Here is a 20,705-nt window from a genome sequence, read left to right on the forward strand (position 1 = left end):
CTCCAGTTAACCAGTAGAAAACTGGAAGTGGTGCTGTGGCTCAAGAGGTAGGGTGATAGCGTTGGGCTGAAGAGCTAAGGGACAATGCCTAGGCCCAGGGGTGGGGTGGATGGTAGCTGTGAGCTGAAGAGGTCAGGGACAATGCTCAGGCTCAGAGTTCAAACCCCATGACTGACAAAAAAACAAAACAACAACAAAAAAAGTACATCTTCAAAATTTTAAGTTGAGATGAAACTTAATAGAAGTACCTATAGTAACTTCCTTTGACTACACTAGTAGAGAAGAAATAAAAATGCAGTAGATTTGCATTTGCTTATGTAATGCTTTATACAATGATTGAAGCAGGTAGATCCACACTAACAAATTTATTATTTCTGGTTTATTTTGACTGTGTTAAAGGATGGAGAATATGTTTAATCAAAAATTAAAAAACAAAAAACCTTGGGGCATGCATGAAGACCCGGGTTCAATTCCTCGGTACCACATACATAGAAAAAAGCCGGAAGTGGTGCTGAGGCTCAAGTGGTAGAGCTCTAGCCTTGAGAAAGTCCAAGGACAGTGCTCAGGCCCTGAGCTCAAGCCCAGGACTGGCAAAAAACAAAACAACAAAAAAAAACCTTTCATTAATCGGAGAGTTGACTTATCCCTTAGCCAATTGAGATTGGCTATTGAAACTTAAAAAAAAAATTGGGGGTGGGGGTGTGCCAGTCCTAGGTTTAAATGTTGGATCTAAGCACTGTCCTTGAGCTCCTTTTGTTCACTGTGAATGTACTACCACTTGAGTCACAGCACTACTCTCAGCTTTTTTTGAGTATTTTATTGGAGATAAGAGTCTTAGGGAGTTTCCTATTCGGGCTCTCAGATATCAGATCTCAATATGATGAGTAGCTAGGATTGCAGGCATCAGCCAGTGGCATCCAGTAAAATAAACTTTTTTTTTTTTTTTTTTTGCCAGTCTTGGGGCTTGAACTCAGAGTCTAAGCACTGCCCTTAAGTTTTCGAGGCAACTTGAGGCACAGCACCACTTCCAGCCTTTTCTGTGTATGTAATACTGAGGACTCAAACCCAGGGCTTTGTGCCTACTAAGCAGTCTACCGCTAGGCCACTCTCCTGGCCCCTGAAATACACTTTTACTTAAAGACTAAAGTTTTAAGAAACTTTAAATCCCTATTATTTCCCTAGCACTTAAATGAAAATTTGTGTCATCGAAATATTTTGTTTAGTGTTAAGATTTTGTTATGGAGGATGTGGAAATCATATTTTTAGTTTACAGGAACAGGTAGTGCAATCAGTTCCCGAAAATGAAATCTGGAGTAAGTAGAAAGCTTTAGATTTAGTAAATGGGAGAAACTAGACTCATTGCATTTTCGTTCCATTTTTAAGGTCACTTTCCATAGCAGTGATTTAGGTTTTCTTTTACAGAGGAGGCTAACTATGGTTTAAAGGGTAACATTTAATCACTAGGCAGAATTACAAAGCTCTTAGCCATCTATTTCCAGACTGCAAATGGCATACCATTTTGATAATATAGAATTTTTTGTTTCAATTAACTTTTTATTTTTTTCATTTCTCTTTTATTAGTATGTATTAATTTTACAAAGGAGTTACAGGATGATGATGATGATGATGATGATGATGTCGTCTGTACATGCATGCATGTGTGCATGTGTGCTGGTCCCATGGCTTGAACTCAGGGCCTGGGCACTGTCCTGTGCTTTTTGTTTGCTCAATGCTAGTGCTCTACTATTGAGCCACAGCTCCACTTCTGGCTTTTTTGGTGCTTTTATGGAGATAAGAATCTTAAGGATTTTCTTGCCCTAGCTATCTTTGACCCTCAATTCTTAGGTCTCAGCCTCCTCAGTTAACTGGGACTATAGGTATGAGCCACTGGTGCTGGATAAGATTATCAAAAAGAGAAACATTTAGTATATTATGTATTTTTTTTTGCCAGTCCTGGGGCTTGAACTCAGGGCCTGGGCACTGTCCTTGGACACTTTTTGCTCAAGGCGATCATTTCTGCCACTTGAGCCATAGCACCACTTCTGGGTTTTTTCCTGTGTGTGTGGTACCAAAGAATCAAACCCAGGGGCTTCATGCATGCTAGGTGAGCACTCTACACTAGGCTATACTCCTGGCCCCTATTATGTAATTATTTACAAAAAAGTCACTGATGAAAGTTGCTCTTTTTCTATGAAAATACAAATTTTGTTGTATATAGAGTATATGAGTTTTTATTGTGTCTTAGAATATGATTCCTTAGATGAGGTTAAACATGGTCATATTTGGTAATATAATTTATGATACAGTATTTTATTTTTTTATTTTTTTGGCCAGTCCTGGGGCTTGAACGCAGAGCCTGGGCACTGTACTTGGGCTTTCTCAAGGCTAGTTTTGTCCCACTTCAACCACAACACCACTTCCAGCTGGTTTATTTTGACTGTGTTAGCTTGAATAATAATAATATTAATAATATTATTTTGTTGGTTGTGGGACTTGAATTCTGGGCACTGTCTCTGAGCCTCTTTGTGCTCAAGTCTAGGCTCTACCATTTGAGCCACAGGACCACTTCTGGCTTTTTCTAAGTAGTTTATTGAAAATAAGAATCTCACAACTTTTCTGCTTGGGCTGGCTTGAAACTGCAGTCCTCAGATGTCAGCCTCTTGAGTAGCTAGGATTACAGGCTTGAGCCATCAGTACTTATCTTGGTTTTTGTTTGTTCATTTTTTTTTTTTTGTGGTGTGGGGCTTGAACTCTGGACCTAGGTGCTGTCCCTGAACTCTTCAGCTCAAGGCTAATGCCCTACCCCTTGAGCCACAGTGCCATTTCTGGTTTCTAGTAGATAATTATAAATAAGAGTCTCATGGATTTTAGTGCCTAAGCTGGCTTTGAGCTATGATCCTCAGATCTCAGCCTTCTCAATAGCTAGGATTATAGGCATTAGCTCAGCTTGTCATGGTTTTTAAAATACTAAAAATATTTTTAAGATGTCTGTGTATTCTGTACAAAAAAGAAATGCTACAATTAAATGGTAGATAGGTAAGTGGCAAACTTAAATATGTTTTAGAATAGAAAAATCAAATGCATATCTAAACAGATTTATGTTTTACATTCTTGCTGTTAAAATTTGGTGTGAGGTTATATATGTTTCAAGAATTAATAATATAAAAAACTTAAGGATAATAAATAAGAAGCCTAGTTGTCTCTACCTGTTAATGTCAAATCTTGCTGATTTAAGTTAGTGTTTCTGGTCTTTTGGTTATTTTCACAACTCAGTGAAATAGTTCATTCTTCAGTGGTACTTTTAAGTTTTTTTTGTCAGTCCTGGGGTTTGAACTCAGGACCTGAGCACTGTCCTTGGGCTTTTTCCTTAAGGCTAGCACTCTGCCACTTGAGCCACAGCACAGCAAGGAATCAAATCCAGGTCTTTGTGCATGCTAGGCAAGCACTCTACAAATAGGCCAAACTCCTGGCCCAGATTAAATTGCATTTGTTTGTTTATTTGTTTATTTTTGTTGATCATGGGTCTTGAACTCAGTTTGGGTGCTATCCTTGAGCACTTTTGCTCAGAGCTAGAGCTCTACCACGTACAGCCACAGCTCCACTCTAATTTCTGGGGGCTAATTGTGAGACAAGAGTCTCACGCATTTTTCCTGCCTATGATGGCTTTGAACAGTGATTTTCAGATCTCTGCTTCCTGAGTAGCTAGGATTACAGACATTAGCCACTAGTGCCTGACTTTGTTTTGTTTTGTTCTGTCTTTTCTTTTTTGGTACTGGGAATCAAACCTAGGACTTTGTACTTGCTAGGCAAGTGCTTTGCCCCTAGCTACATCCTAGTCCAAGTTGCTTTTCTTTTAATGTATGTAGTTTGCATGTTAGATTTTTCTTTTGGTTAGAGCCTAAACTTGATAATATTACTGGTAACATTTTATTTGTCTCAGTTATATCACATAAGAAGCAACTTGTTTAGAACATTAAAGGTAGAAAGTGTTTTTCTTTGGAATCTAGTCATCAGCTCACCTACTAGTTAATGTCAACATGCCCATTTATATATACAGGGTCTCTTGATCAAAGTCCTTAACTTTTGTCATCAGTCTCCGTGTGTGTGTGTGTGTGTGTGTGTGTGTGTGTGTGTGTGTATTTTGGATTGTGTGTATGTGTGTTTGTACATGCATGCACATGCAGGTAGAGAGGGCTGTGTTGGGGTTTGAACTTAGAGCTTCATGCTTACTATGATGAGGACTCTACCACCTGAGTCATGAATACAGTTCTTTTCCTCTGATTATTTTTGAAGTCCTCTTGACTTTTTTTGTACTGATTATCCTGAGCCATGATCCTTCTATTTAAACTTGCCACCACACCTAGCTTTTTCTTTTGAAATTGGGTCTGATAAACTATTTTTCCTGGGCTTGCCTGGAACTTGGATATCAGTGTCAGCTTCCTGCAAAGCTAGAATGTCAGGTATACTATCATGTCTGGCTTTTGATTGAGATGGGGTGTTTCTCAGAATTTTTTCGCAGGCTAGCCTCAAATCACAATCCTCCTGATCTTCACTTCTTGTGTATCTTAGGATTATAGGTGTGAGCTCCCATGCCCTTGTAACATTTTAAAGTTTTTTGATATTTTTATACTTTGGAAAACATATTCTCCTTATTATTTTTGGAATTATATGTAGAATTTCTTTATTTTACATAATTGAGGCTGGATTTTTTCTTATGTAAGTATCTCCAATAGAAGCTGGGTTTTGTTCTGTGTGAGAGAGTGTGTATGCGCGCGCATGAGTGTGAGGAGGCAAACACACACGTGGGCTTATTTAAGGCTTAAATTCAGGCCCAGCCTGCTGTCTTTTAGCCTTTTCATTCAAGCCAGTGCTCTACCATTATAGCCACAGCTCTATTTAAAGCTTTTTGCTGGTTTATTGGAGATAAACGTCTCAAAGACTGGCCCGGGGGGGTGGGGGGGCAGGGAGGGGTGTGCTTCAAAACACAGTTCTCAGCTCTCTTAGCCTCCTAAGGAGATAGGATTAGAGGCATAAACTTCGGGTACCTGACAATGGTATTTTTTTTTTTTTTTTGCCAGTCCTGGAGCTTGAACTCAGACATAGCACCACTTCTGGCTTTTTATCTGTGTATGTGGTACCAGGGAATCGAATCTGGGTCTTTGTGCATGCTAGGCAAGCACTCTACCACTAGGCCAAACTACTGGTCCCAGTAATTTTTTTTTTTATAAATGTAAGAAGGAATTTAGATAATGAAAGCTAAGCATTAAATGGAGTATTACTTTTGAAATACTTGAATATTAAGATTTTTTTAATTTGATTTATTTTTTTTTTGCCAATCCTGGGGCTTGAACTCAGGGACTTGGCACTGACCTTGGGCTTTCTGAAGGGTAGTGGTCTGCCACTTGAGCCACAGTACCACTTCCAGCTTTTTCTATTTATGTCTGAGGAATTGAACCCGGATACTAGGCAAGCACTCTACCACTAGGCCATACTCCTAGCCCAAGATATGTGTTTGGTTTTTGGTTTTTGGTTTTTTTTTTTGCCAGTCCTGGGGTTTGAACTCAGAATCTGAGCATAGTCCTTGGGCTTTTTCCTCAAGGCTAGCACTCTGCCATTTGAGCCACAGCACCATTTCCTGCTTTTTCTATGTATGTGGTACCGTGGAATCAAACCCGGGTCTGTCTTGGTGCATGCTAGGCAAGCACTCTACCATTGGGCCAAACTCCCGGCCCTGATACGTTTTTTCTTTACTGAAGTATTTTAAATTATTTCTTCAGGAATGGTTTGGATCCAGGTGTGGTGGCTTATGCCTATAATCCTAACTACTCAGGAAGCTGAGATCTGAGGATCAAGGTTCAAAGCCATCCTGAGCACAAAAGGACCTGAGACTCATCTCCAATTAGCCTCTAGAAAATGGGATGTGGGGCTTGGCTCAAGGGTAGGATGGTAGCCTTGTGCTGAAGAACTCAGGGAAAGCGCCGGGCCAAGTTCAAGCCCCACAGCCTGTTCTCCCACCCCCCCCCCCAAAAAAAAAGAAAGAAAAAGGAAAAAGAAATGGTTTGGAACATTGAGTAAGAAATCTGTTTATTTTTCTCAAGATTTCTGTATGTGTATAACTAATTTTTTCTCAATTGAAGAAGAAAAGAATGGTTTTAACATTTTTTTTTTTTTTTGGCCAGTCCTGGGGCTTGAACTCAGGGCCTGAGCATGGTCCTTAGGCATTCTCTCACGGCTAGAGCGCTACCACTTTAGCCACAGCTTCATTTCCAGCTTTTTCAATGTAGGTGGTACCAAGGAATTGAACCCAAGTCTTAGTTCATGCTAGGCAAGCATTCTACCAGGAGGCCAAACTTCCGGCCCCAGAATGGTTTTAACTTTAAGAATACCTCTAAACAGCATAAACTCATTGAAGTACTGATATGCTAAGAAATAATAAAGTTTACTAAAAACTAATTTCTTAATCATTGCTTTATACATTCTGTGGTTTTAGTTTTCAGGTCTTTTCTTAGTGATGAAGTAGGTTTTCTGAAATAGTTGTGAATGCGCCATTGATATATTGCTATTTTCTTCTCTCTCTCTCTCTCTCTCTCTCTCTCTCTCTCTCTCTCTCTCTCTCTCTCTCCCCCCTTTCCCCTCTCCCCTCTCCCCTCTCCCCTCTCCCCTCTCCCCTCTCCCCTCTCCCCTCTCTCTCCCTCTCTCTCCCTCTCTCTCTCTCCTTCTCTCTCCCTCTCTCTCTCTCTCTCCCTCTCTCCCTCTCTCCCTCTCTCCCTCCTCTCTCCTCTCTCTCTCCTCTCTCCTCTCTCCTCTCTCTCTCCTCTCTCTCCTCTCTCTCTCTTTGGTGGGGCATAAGGTTGAACTCAGCTTGGGTACTGCCCCTGAGCTTTTCAGCTCAAGGCTACTACCTTACCCTTGAGCCAAGGTGCATTTCCTGTTTTCTAGAGGTTAATTGGAGATAAGAGTCTCAGGTCCTTTTGTGCCTGGGTTGGCTTTGAACTTTGATCGTGAGATCTCAGCCTCCTGATTAGCTAGGATTACAGGCATGAGCAAGCGCCCTACTAAATTGCTATTTTCTAACTTCTTTATGTTCACCAGAAGCAAATTTGGGAAGTTACTGGATTATGTTAGTTATTGTCACTCATACTTTGTATCAACTGTTGTTCAAATTAAAGCTGCCTTACTGCACTGGTGTTGGTTCACAATTAATTTCTTATCTACTCAGAAGGATGAGATCTGAGGATCAGGCTTGATGCCAAGCCAGACAAATCTAAGTCATATCTCCAGTAAACCAGCAAAATACCAAAGTGGAGATATAGCTCAGTGATAGAGCATCAGCTGTGAACAAAAATGCTGAATAAGAGTGTAAGACCCTAATCTCAAGCTTTGGTACTAACTAAAAAAAAAGTGCTACCATATTGAATTTGCCATTAATAATTAGTTCCTGTTAAATCTATGTAGATGTTTGCTATTAATTGAAAACATACTAAAGGTTCACAAATGTAGATAGTCCTGTCTTTACATGCTATATTAACATGAAGATATTATCAAGACTTCTTTATGATACTAATGTTAATTTTGTAAAACTACAAACTACAAAGAAAACATGTACACTCAGATTGTTGACATTTGCAAAGCATTTTGATTTTTAACATCAGCCTTATAAAAGAGGCATGGCAGGCTTTTTAAAAATCACAGTTTAGGATAAAAATGCAACAGAAAAAGAAGCTTGCCTAAGGTCACACACAAATTAATTCTGGTGATACATGTCTATAGTCCCAATCCTGGTAAAGCAGGAGGATCATTTTCATTCAAGAGTTCTAGGCCAGCTTGGGTGATGAGACCCCATCTCAAAAAAAAAAACTTTTTTTTTAATCATAGGCTTGTATTTGAGGTTCTTTGCCATGGTATTACATACTACATTGTTTGTTTATCTTAACCATATCATAATTACTAACCCTGGTCCTTATATTTATAACAGTAATAATATGGCATTCAGAGACCTAAGCCCAGATTCTACAGTTTAAAAAAATCTTACTGAGGGGCCGGAAGCTTGCCTAGCATACACGAAGACCCGGGTTCAATTCCTCAGTACCATATATATATATATATATATATATATATATATATATAGAAAAAAGCCAGAAAGGGCACTGTGGCTCAAGTGGTAGAGCTCTAGCCTTGAGAAAAACCCAAGGCCATCTGCGTTCAAGCCCCAAGACTGGCAAAAAAAATCTTACTGGAAGTGGTGCTGTGGCTCAAGTGGTAGAGCGCTAGTCTTGAGCTCAAGAGCTCAAAAATCTTATTTATGTGTCTAGTGCTATGCTAAGTTCTGTGATAGTTTAAAAGCAGTTTATGCCTCTTGTTTCTTTTTAGTAACATATACGTTGAGAAATTGCACATTACTCATTATTACAAGCTATAGCATGTGTTTTAACATGTTCTTACATGGAAAACTTAGTTACATGTTACTGCAGATAAAGGAAATACACAAAGAAAAACACTTTTTAAAAGAATACAGCCAGGAGTTTGGTCTAGTGGTAGAGTGCTTGCCTAGTATGCACAAAGACCTAGGTTCGATTCCTCGGTACCACATATATAGAAAATAGCTGGAAATGGTGCTGAGACTCAAGTGGTAGAGCTCTAGCCTTGAGAAAGTCAAGCCCTGAGCTCAAGCTCAGGAATGGGGGGGAGCGGGGGAAAGAATACAGCCAGGCATGGTGGCTCATGGCTATAAGCCTAGCTACTCAGGAGGCTGAGATCTGAGGATCAGGGTTCAAAGCTAGCTGGGGCACTAAAGACCATGAGACTCTTATCTCCAATTAACCATTAGAAAACCAGAAGTGGCACTGTGGCTCAGGAGGTAGGGTGGCAGCCTTGAACCGAAGAGCTCAGGGACAGCGCCCAGGCCCAGAGTCCAAGCCCCAAGACCAACAACAACAACAAAAAGAATGCATTTTAAATTATTGTGGTATAAAGTGTTGAATGAATGTCATTTTTATTCTTATCTATAAAATATGTTTATTATTTTGTTTAAAAACTGTTTTACTGGTTCAGATTTGTCTCTTTTGCCTTGTAGCAGTTAGAAGAAAAGAGTGAAGATCAAGAAGACAAGGAATGTTTGAAACAAGCAATAACAGCTTTGCTTAATGTTCAAAGTGGTATGGAAAAAATATGTTCTAAAAGTCTTGCTAAACGAAGACTGAGGTGAATATGCTCACTTTTTACATGTCCTCCTTTTCACTCTGAATATTGTGTTATAATATCAGGGATCCCAGTTCCCTATTCAAGTAAACAATGAAGAAAATAGTTTTAGTGACAAGCTTGGTCTTTCAGAGGAAGTGACATCAAAGCCAAGAGAATTTGTTATTGTTTGAAAAACCTTTCATATTTGTGCATTTTCCTTGCATACTCGCAGACAAGACCTCCTGAGAATCAACTGGTAAGCTAAAGGAGAGCTAGAGCAAAATGTATTGAGTAGATTTATGTCAGCATCATTGTTTTGTCAAAGTAAAATTAGTGGTGTCCTTTATTTTGTGGACTATGTAACTTGAGGCATTAATTCTAATAACATTGCTTCCACTTTTCTAATTATAGTATGTGCTCTGTGTTTTTAGCTTTGGGTCTTGTCCATTTAAACACTTATAAATTAATTTTAATCTCTTAAATTTCTTTTTTTTTTTACCTGTTGGGCTACTTTTTAATATTGTCATTTTAAATATTTAGTAGCCAAGGTAGAAATAATTATTCTGTAGTTGAATTTATAGGGTTGAATTTGTTAGTTGTTTTTGTTCTTTTCAGAGCACTGAAAAAAAATCTGTTGCTTTAATTAAAAAAAAATTATAGTGGTGTAACACTAATGTATTTAGCAAATTCATGAACACTTCATCAGTGTTTTTTTTATAGTGTAGTTTAACCTATCTTTTATTTACATGAACTGTAGAGCCTCTCATCTATATACTAATAATATCTTTTCCTTTATCCCAGTGAATCTGCGTGTCGTTTTTATAGTCAACAAATGAAGGGGAAACAACTAGCAATCAAGAAAATGAACGAGATTCAGAAGAATATTGATGGTTGGGAGGGAAAAGACATTGGACAGTGTTGCAATGAGTTTATAATGGAAGGAACTCTTACACGTGTAGGAGCCAAACATGAGAGACATATATTTCTTTTTGATGGCTTAATGATTTGCTGTAAATCAAATCACGGGCAGCCAAGACTTCCTGGTGCTAGCAATGCAGAATATCGTCTTAAAGAAAAGTTTTTTATGCGAAAGGTACAGATTAATGATAAAGATGACACCAATGAATACAAGCATGCTTTTGAAATAATTCTAAAAGATGAAAATAGTGTTATATTCTCTGCCAAGTCAGCTGAAGAGAAAAACAATTGGATGGCAGCATTGATATCTTTACAGTATCGGAGTACCTTGGAAAGGATGCTTGATGTAACAATGTTACAGGAAGAGAAGGAGGAGCAAATGAGACTGCCTAGTGCCGATGTGTATAGATTTGCAGAGCCTGACTCTGAAGAGAATATTATATTTGAAGAGAACATGCAGCCCAAGGCTGGAATCCCAATTATCAAAGCAGGAACTGTTATTAAACTTATAGAAAGGCTTACATACCATATGTATGCAGGTAAGAAATAAGAAGTGCCTGTTAAATTTGTTTTCCTGCTTTAAGCTAATTATTGTGTGAGTTATTGTATCTAAAATAGATAACAAAGTAACAACAAAGACTGGCTTCACCACTTTATATGTCTTGAGATTTTAATCTTTTTCTTCTAGTTCACTTTATCATCCAAGTTACAGATAAGAAATGAAGGTTCCTTGGCTAAATTGGTCCAGTTATAAAGCAGCAGAAACAAAACTAAAATTAGTGATAAGTCACCATTAGCATGTAAAATGTTTTTCTGTTTCTTTGTTTGGTTATTATTCTTTTTGCATTATTGATGTGATAAAATAAATAACAAATTTAAGTATATACCCATCACTAAAATTGTGCTGGCCGTATAAGTTGTGAGTGTATAAACAACTCTTCAAGCCATTTTCTAGTATTTTTTCTTAATACTACTTCAAAAAAAGTATTACTGTTACTGAAGAAAATAGTTCTTAGCAGTTTTTAAAAGATAAACTTGTTTACGCACCTAGGAATCAAATATAGTGGTTGGGAGATAGGTGCATAAAAAGGTAATTTTAAGTAATTTTATTTGTTGTGATGAGGTAACACTATCATCTGTTCTTCAGTCTTCAACTTCTCTGTACAGTAGGACGTCTGATAATTGTATAGTTTCATATAGTTGTGGAGTGGGAAGTTCACTGAACTTTGATTTTGCACCTTCATTTGGCAGTGTACTAATGACTCACAACTAATTTTTCGTCTAAAAATATTAAACATCAAACAGCTATATTTGTATGTTGTTAGAATTAATGAAATGTTGCATGTGAAAACTCTGTAAATACAGATGTAAACTTGTTTTCAAAGAATGTTTTTATTAAAAAGACATAAATGATTTCAAATCAAATATGAGTAACAAGGTATATTCTTAAATAGTTGACTGTGAAGATTAGATTCTGTAACTTTGTCAGTTAAGTACATTTCTGTACTTAGGAAATGTGTTTTTCTAGGGAAGTTTTTATTCCACTTAAAGAGTCCTTCAAAGTATCTACTCAGTTTTCTATCCTATTCTGGCACTAGTTAAATCAATCTTCTAATATATTCATTAATTTACCTACTTAAGTAAAGATGAATAGAACTTAATGCTTCTCCATTGAAGGGGGGGAAATGATCAAAACTACTTGCATGGTTGGGAATTACTAGGGACAGGGACCCTATGAAAGAAGAGAAATTGAGTGAGTATTTTTACCTGTTATGGCAAACTACTTTATAAAATAACATGTACTGGGATAATTAAGCTAATGTTTGGTTTGATTTTTGTTTTAGTTTATTTGATCTCTAATGTATAGATTTTTTTTTCTAGTCTTTCTAGAATAACACAGTACTGTTTCCATGGGCTAGCTTTACTAGTAGTTTGGGTTCTTGAAGCACACATTATTTGGTAGACTGGCCTTCACTGAGGCATGTTGGATGTAGCAAGAGTTAACTATTCTGAAATTCAGGTTTTATTTAGTTTTTCACCTAGAAACTCCTGTATTAGGTGTGTTCATTTTACTGATCTAAAAATTAAATAAAATGAAAGACAAAATTTGTTTTAAGAAAAGTTCCTTCTAGTAATGTCCTGAAAAAATAAACTGTCAGTGTTGGTTTTAAAAGTGTTGTGACTCAGTTTTTCCCCCTGTCGCCTCTAGAGCTTTGGTTTGAACTCAGCCTTTTAGGTCGGCACTCTACCAAATGTGCCTCTAACTCATGTCTGATTTTGTCAATGTTCCTCTAAATTTATTGGAATATTTTATGTCAAATAGACTACTACTGTACTATATATATACTACTACTACCACAAACTGTCACTTGTAGACCATGAAGGTATTAGTGTTAGTTTAGACATTTTATAAGGCTTGTTCACTGAACTTATTACTGGCAATATAGAATTTTTTTTTTTTTTTTGCCAGTCCTGGGGCTTAAACTCAAGGCCTGAGCACTGCCCTTGAGTTTTCTCAATTCTAGAGCTCTACCCTTGAGCCACAGCACCACTTCTGGCTTTTTCTATGTATATGGTACCCAGGAATCGAACCTGGGTTTTTTTGCATGCTAAGCAAGCACTCTACTACTAGGCCAAACTCCTGGCCCCTAGAATGTTTTTAGTAGACCAACTATAAATTTTGTAAACATGAAATATATTATTATTGTTATTGTTATTATTTTGTGTTAGTACTGAGGCTTGAACTTGGGGTCTTAGCTAGTACTCTTAACACTTGAGTTCTCAAACACTTGGTTGTTTGGAGATGAGCCTCATAGACTTTGCTGCCTGGGCTAGCTTTGACCCATAATCCTCAGAGCTAGGCTTCTTGAGGAGCTAGGATTGCAGATGCCTGGCCACCAATTATTTTTAAGGTCCCCTCCAGTTAAAATGGCCTTGCATCAGCTTATAATAACATCCATTTTCCATAGTGTTAAGAACTGGTCTGCTTTTGCTGTTTTTCAGCTTTAATAAATGAGGGGTTTTTGCATGAGTAGTTGGTTAATAGATAATTTTATTGCAAAATATACAGTACAGGTTGTGGCTTAAATGGAAACAAAAACTAACATTTAACTTGCACATTTTTACTATAGAATTCTAATAGTCGTATATAATGCATGGAAAAATTTGATAGCTAATGCTGAAGAACAAGTCTTAGATGTTTTAGTTGGATTATTATAGGTTGGTAAGACATTGTAAAAAAAGAAAAAAATTAAACAGGCCAGGTTCAGTGGCTCATACCTGTAATCCTAGCTACTCAGGAGGCTGAGATCTGAGGATTGTGCTTCAAAGCCAGCCCACTGGGCACTAAACTCCATAAGACTGTTGTCTCCAATTAACCACTAGAAAACCAGAAGTAGTGCTGTGGCTCAAGAGGTAGGGCGGTAGCCTTGACCTGAAGAGCTCAGGGACCGTCCCTAGGCCCAGAGTTCAAGTCCCACCCCTGACAAAAAAAAGAAAAAATTAAACAGAGAAACTGGTTTAACCTTGCATAAAGGAGACTTAATTATGGCTTTAGCCAACTTGATTCCTCAAGACATTCAACAATAATTTACAAAAAGGGGAGGCTGTAAATTTTTATTGCTAGGAGAGATGTCCAAGCCTCCATTCTATAGATAAAATCAAGATCCTTGAAGATGTGATTTGCTAGAAACCATTTTTAATTCCAGAAATCTATTGAAGAAACTAGATCTCATACACTGCAGAGTATTTTCCACCATATTATACTCACTCATTCAAAGTGAATTTTTTTCATTGTTAGAATATAATGAATTTTTTTTTTTTTTTTTTTGGTCAGTCATGGGACTTGAACTCTGTTACTGGGCGCTGTCCCTAAGCTCTTCAGCTCAAACAAGGCTAGTGTTCTACTCCTTGAGCCACTGTACCACTTCCTATAGTCCAGTTTTTTAAAAGTTATGATAAAAGATACAAGTAAAACTAATTATATCAGGGCCGGGAGTTTGACCTAGTGGTAGCGTGCTTGCCTAGCATGCACGAAGACCAGGGTTTGATTCCTCGGTACCACATACATAGAAAAAAGCTGGAAGTGGTGCTAAGGCTCAAGTGGTAGAGTGCTAAGACTTGAGAAAGTCCAAGGACAGTGCTCAGGCCCTGAGCCCAAGCCCAGGACTGGCAAAAAAAAAAAAAAAAGTATATCATGTTAATGGTTAATATAAATGTGTGTTCATTTCATCTTGAAATAGGTAATAAAATTCAGATATTCTTGAAACATCTGATTAAACGGCCATTATAATACATAGACTTTTCATGTATGGTTAGCCCTCTCTGTCTCTGTCTCTGTCTTTCTCTGGCTCTCTCTGACTTAAAGTGCTGGTAGTTATGTGCCTTGTATGCTAGATAAGCATTTTGTCATGGACTTATGCTTCCAGACATGCCATTTCATTATTAATTTTTTTCTACTTTACATATTAAGACAGGATCTTGCTTAGGTAGCCTAGGCTGGTCTCAAATTCAGTGAATCTCCTGCCTCAACTTCCCAGGTGCTGGAGATTTAGCTATGTGCCACCACACTTGGCCCATTCTGTGTTTTGGTATAATCCAGTCATTAGTCTATTGCTGTCATTTCTATAAAAGGAAGTTTTTCTGGGAAAGAAAAACAAGTTAAATTTAGGTGAACTAAAGAAAATGGTCTTGTGTAAAGGATGCAATGGAATTTAATTACAAGTGGACTCTTGCTCCAGTGTTTCTGAACTGTATTCACCGAGTATATTAGGGCTTTAGGATTTATTCCCAAATGCTAGAATTAGGGTGGGGTGAGAATTACCCAGTTGGATCATTCTAAATCTGGCAGTAATATAAAGAGACTATTTCCTTACTTTGAGTAAGCAATCCGAAAGCAATGTGCTCAAGGAAAGGCATTAGGAGTAGGAAGTTTATTTCATAAAGTTGTGGTAGGCAGTAATCTACAAGTTCATTATTGAAACTTAATGGTGTAAATGGAGAAATGCTTGCTGGTAGTGTATCCAGTTCTGTTTTAGAAAAATGAGATGGCACTTTGGTAAAGATAGTAGATTTCAGAACTGACATTATATGGAAATGAGAGCTTTTTATATGAAGCTTGAGGAAAGGGAGCTTCCCTTGCATAGCAAACTTCTCCTTTATCAAAGATGGAATTGAAAAAAAACTTCAAGTAGAATATATTTCTAAGGTATTTTAAAACTGCTTTAAAATATTTTAAAATTTCTGCTTTGTGCACTCATATATAAAATGTTTAAGTCTGCAATAATTTGAATGTGTGTCTTATATAAGTTCAGTTTAGGCATTTAACTTTTTTAAATCCTTTGAACAGTTTTTGATCTATAGGGCAGTGCTGGTCTATTTTTAAACTGATTTTTTAAAAAGTGTTTGTGCGTCAGTATAACGTCTGTTTCCTTTTTTAAGGAATTCAAGAGTGATTGTTTATAAGTCCTTGCTGAGGAGTGTATTGTTTCTTGCAGCTTTTAAATGGCTATATTAAAGGGAGTATTATCACATGAGCAGACATCCTGGTTAACTGCCATGGGGGGAGGGGTAATCATCATCTGTCTCATTAGTCTTGCCATAGAAAATGTGAAGTACTAATCAAAATAGGGATACAAGGATTAACTTTTTCACCTCCCTATTTGACATTCTAAACATCTATATAGGCAGCTTCTGAATTCATTGAATTTTGGAGCAATTGTGTAGTAAAATAACAAAGAAAGGTTTCATGGTGAAGGAGACAGCTATAGAAAGCCAGCCAAAAACAGTAACTGCATCTTGTGTTTGCAACAGCCTGGATCTATTCAGGCTTAGGGTTAGCAGGTATTTGTATAGTGTGTTGGAGATAGAAGCTAGTGACTATGGTGAAATCTTAGTGCAGGGTGAGAGAATTCAAAATGCCTAAGTTGAGGCAGAAGACTGCAAGAAAAGTTTTTGTTGTTGATCATATGGAGGGCAATTAGGGAGTCATATTTGAGGGATAAGTTTGTAAATAACTTTTGTAAACAAGTGATAAACAGAAAGGGAATATCTAAGCTTTTTATTTTCTTTGTGACTGTTTTTGCTTGTGTTTTGAAGACCAACCTAGACTGGTTTTTGAAACATCATGTTAAAATAAAGGGGTAGATGATGGTTGTCCATAACCAAACTAATATTTGTCTACAATTGTATATATCTGAGTTTTTATCACTGCCTGTTAAATTAAGTACTTAAGATTTATTTTTTTTTATTTTTAATTTTTATTTATTTATTTATTTTTTTGCCAGTCCTGAGCTTGAGCTCAGGGCCTGAGGACTGTCCTTGGATTTTTCTCAAGCCTAGAACTCTACCACTTGAGCCTCAGCACCACTTCTGGCTTTTTCTAAGTATGTGGTACCAAGGCATTGAACCTAGGTCTTTCATACATGCTAGGCAAGCACTCTACCACTAGGCAATCATCAGTGAGATGAAAATTTCCAGTGGTTATGGGGTGGTATATGTTATAGTCACTAAAGTGAGGAAATCAATGTAGTAGCAAAGTAACTTCAGGAGTAGGTGAGTTTCCTGTGCACAATGTCAGATCTAGCTATGTTCTCTCAATGCTACATCATTTAATTCCTTAATATTTTTTATTTCTTTAGATATGAAAAATATATCAGCCTGAGATATAAGTAGCCTAGTTTCTTGCCTTATTTTTCTCTCTTTTGGCAAGACTGCTCTTGACTTCCAACCAAAGCCAAAAATAGTTTAAACTAGAGTCATTTTTAGAACCTACTACACCAGTGATGCTTGTGGGGGGATTGTTTCATCGCCAGAAGCTCTCTTTAGAATACAGTGTACAGGAAGGTACAGCTGTTATTTCCTAAAATCTGGAAGAAGACTTACCAAGACTACAAAAATCACAATGTGATTGCTGATTTCTTAGTAGCTCTGGTGCCTTTAATCAGATCAGCAATTACAGCTACATTCCAACTAATCATTTATGTAAATTTCCATGGTGATTATATAACTCATGCATAAATTGTATATGTTTAGATCTTACAGCTGGGGAAATCTTTCGGGATCCCCTTTTTTTGGTGGTGCTGGGCCCAGGTCCAATACCAGGGCCTCTCACATGTAGGAAGTATTCTGTTTGCTATGGGCCCAGCTCCTAAGCAACTCTTTAAGCCAGGGAGGTGACATGTCATGGTAGAGAAGAGCACCAAGCATCAAATCAGAAATCCTTCAAGCTCTGCCACTGCTCTGTATAGCATTAGGTACCTTAGAGCACTAAGCATCAAATGGAGAATCCTTCCAGCTCTGCCACTGCCCTGTGTACCATTAGATACCTTAGTTATTTTTCACCTGTCCCTTTCATCTTACAGATCCTGTGAGTAAATCGAGGTGAAAGCCCTTTGAGGATGTTAGATAATAGCCACCAGGGACTGATGTGGCACGGAGGCACTTCGTATCTTTCCCAGTGTCATCATCAGTTACTAAAGTACTGAAATGGCTTAAAAAGATGAAACGTCCAGTTTTCTTAAAACATACTTTTTGCTTTTATTCGTGTTGAACTTCAAGGTACCTTTAATAGCCCATAACATTTTAGCCTGACTTTAGATAGTATTTGAAAAGAGATAGCTCTGGATGTTGATTTTAAATCTTCAGACTAAAATAAGTTTTCCTTCATAGGAGTGGGTGGTAATACCCTAAATTTGAAGCGTAGATCAGAGATGCTTGGAGACCTTTGTACTGAGTTCAGGGGCTCTCTCCAGCCATGACAGCTGTCCCTGTGTTGCCACTGCTGTTGCTTCCTAAACACATACTGTTGGGAATGGCCTCACCTTACAAATAGATTTGCAGAACAGGAAGAAGATTCTTGAAAGGGAAGATTGTGATGAAACCGATAAAAATCTCTTTTTTAAAATCTTGTACAGCCTTCTGTTTTAAAATCTGTTCTTCTGGTTGAGACATTAGTCTTTAACTGAGGAACTCTGGAACTGAAGACAAACAATAAAATACCAACAGAAAGGAAATTATTAAGGAATTATATGTATTAAAATGCTTTTTATCAGTAACCCACTCAAGGCTTAGAGGTATAAAGCTAAAGGTAAATGGAACATTTAAAAACCAATGTGTTCTTTTCAGCCAAGTGTGGTGATACACACCTGCAATCCTAGCATATTGGAGGCTGGTGCAGGAGGATTTGGAGCTGAAGCCAGCCTAGACCCTGTCTCAAAAAAACCCAATAACATTTTTATTAAGCAACTTTTTCTTTAACTTAAAAAAGCATTATAATTTTAAAATCCAGCTTATTTGTCCTTGAAATTGATTCATTGTCTTGATAACCACATGTAATAGTAGATTTGATATAGATTTCTGCTTCATAATAAATCCACGAATTTGCCTTAAGGGTAAAAAGTATGTTTTATATGTGTGTGTGTCTGTGTGTGTCTGTGTGTGTCTGTGTGTGTCTGTGTTTTTTCTTCCAATCCTGGGCTTGAGCACAGGGCCTGAGCACTGTCCTTGGGTTTTCTCAAGACTAGTGCTCTACCAGTTGAGCCACAGCAACACTTTCAGCTTTTTCTATGTATGTAGTACTGAGGAATGGAACCTGGGTCTTTGTGCATACTTGGCAAACACTCTGCCACTAGGCTGAACTTACAGTCCCTGTTATAAATATTTTAAGGCAAAATTTAGTGTGCTTCTTAATCAGAAAGAATCAAATAAAAAATTTCAAAGTACATTCTGATTTTGCTAAATCATATGACAAGATAGGTACTTCTTATAAAACTTTGATCCACAGTATGTATGTAGCCTGACAAAAATAAAGGGAAACTACCTCAGGAAAACTACCATGAAAGTCAACAGTCCATAGTGTAAAGCAGGAGAGTGTACCCACAAACAACTCAAGTTAATGAACTTTCACCTCCTTTTTAAAAGTCTCTTAGAACTCTATTTGTACACCTTGGTGAAGCTGAATTATAGAAGGGAATGACAATTTTTTTTCAGTAGGGGAAGATATTTTTCCCCTTGTTAGACAGATGGCACAGCCTTTTGTGCTCACGTCTCCTGTGCATGACAGCAGCCCTTCCCCACAACTTGGGAGAATACTGTCAAGGAAAGATGGGAGTAGGCCAGGCCTGGAGAAGTGATCTCACTCAGTGAGCCTCCTGTTTCACTTCATGGAGATATGAATGAAAAGTAGATCCTTTCATGGAAAGAGTTGGAGACTCCTGCTTTTATGATTGAATTTTCATTGTTATTCCTTGGGGGAGAGGAAGAATTAATAGTTGGGAACAGGATTAAAACAACAATTTGTATAATTCTGATCTGGTTGGTAATTCTAATAGCTTACAGATGTTTGTAAGCATGTTTTAGCAGTTATAAATAAGGCTTGTGGCAATTAAAATAGTTTAGAAACTGCATGTAACTTAATCCACTACTTTTGTCAGATCTAGTTTCAAGTGGTATGCTCTGTAACATGACTTGAAGAAATGAAGATAGCTAATCCTATATAAACTTGTGTGGGTGTCAGGAAATGTGTAACTATGCTGTTGCCTTTCTTCTTACAAGGAATATAAACTTAACTGGTGATGCTCTGAGATCCAAGTCACAGGAATGAACTGGGTTCAGTCAGTGCTCCACCTTTGCTTTTGTTTGTGCATTTCTGTAGCCAACAATAAATTTAAGACTGGATCCCAGAGAATGCAGAATGCAAAAAAATAAATGACATAAAATTTTAGTATCAATATTTTTATCACTGATTTAGAAAACATTAGAGCTAATAGTAGTACATTACAAAATTCAAGGCATCCTACATGTTAAAGCAATGAAGACTTTTGAAACTGATTATTTAATCTCTTAAAAATATAGATAAATCATGTTCTAAAAGCTAAGTGCCAGTGATTATATATAGAGATCCCCTTCTTGAATACTTGTTTGTTAAACACGTCATTTGAAATATGATGTAAAAATCAATGTTAATAAATTCTTTAATAAAAAAATATAGATAAATCAAAATTAAAGACTTTAAAATACCTTTCTTTTTTCTTAGATCCCAATTTCGTTCGGACATTTCTTACAACATACCGATCCTTTTGTAAACCTCAAGAATTACTGAGTCTTATAATAGAAAGGTATGTGAATTTTTAAGTGTTTTAAGGACTATTTCTTTCTTTATTGCCAGTCCTGAGGCTTGAACTCAGGGCCTGAGCACTGTCCTTGGGCTTTCCTCAAGGATAGGTGTCTGCCACTTGAGCCACACTACCACTTTTGGCTTTTTCTATGTATGTGGTACTGAGGAGTTCTGGGCCAGTCCTGGGCCTTGAACTCAGGGTCTGAGCACTGTCCTTGGGCTTTCTCAAGGCTAGAGCTCTACCACTTGTGCCACAGCACCATTTCTGGCTTTTTCTATGTGTATGTGGCAGCTAGGAATCGAACCCAGGTCTTCATGCATGCTAGGCAAGAACTCTACTACTAGGCCAAACTCCCTGCCGACATTTTTTTTTTTTAAATTATTGTTGGGCTGGCTTTGAACTGCAATCCCCAGCCTCCTGAATAGCTAGGATTACAGGTGTGAGCCAACACACCTTTATATTTTATTTATTGCCAGTCCTGGGCTTGGACTC

At 37.5% G+C, this 20,705-nt stretch overlaps 2 protein-coding genes across 4 annotated transcripts in view; one reads left to right on the top strand and one right to left on the bottom strand.

Moving 5' to 3' along the window:
- Sos1 (SOS Ras/Rac guanine nucleotide exchange factor 1) overlaps positions 1–20,705 on the top strand; it is a 104,948-nt gene that overhangs the window by 54,457 nt on the left and 29,786 nt on the right. For all 3 annotated transcript variants that reach the window (XM_090337096.1, XM_090337093.1, XM_090337095.1), the window contains exons 9-11: positions 9,074–9,201; positions 9,982–10,637; positions 20,132–20,213. In XM_090337096.1, coding sequence (XP_090193222.1) covers positions 9,074–9,201; positions 9,982–10,637; positions 20,132–20,213 — 866 coding nt within the window. The remainder of the gene's footprint in view (positions 1–9,073; positions 9,202–9,981; positions 10,638–20,131; positions 20,214–20,705) is intronic.
- Positions 17,494–20,705, bottom strand: part of Arhgef33 (Rho guanine nucleotide exchange factor 33) — a 119,078-nt gene continuing 115,866 nt past the window's right edge. Inside the window, exon 19 of the mRNA XM_090337106.1 lies at positions 17,494–18,074. The gene's annotated coding sequence lies outside the window, so the exon portion shown is untranslated. The remainder of the gene's footprint in view (positions 18,075–20,705) is intronic.

The sequence above is a fragment of the Megascapheus bottae genome, chromosome 7, assembly GCF_031878675.1.
Source record: "Megascapheus bottae isolate mThoBot1 chromosome 7, mThoBot2.hap1, whole genome shotgun sequence".
Lineage (NCBI taxonomy): Eukaryota > Metazoa > Chordata > Mammalia > Rodentia > Geomyidae > Megascapheus > Megascapheus bottae.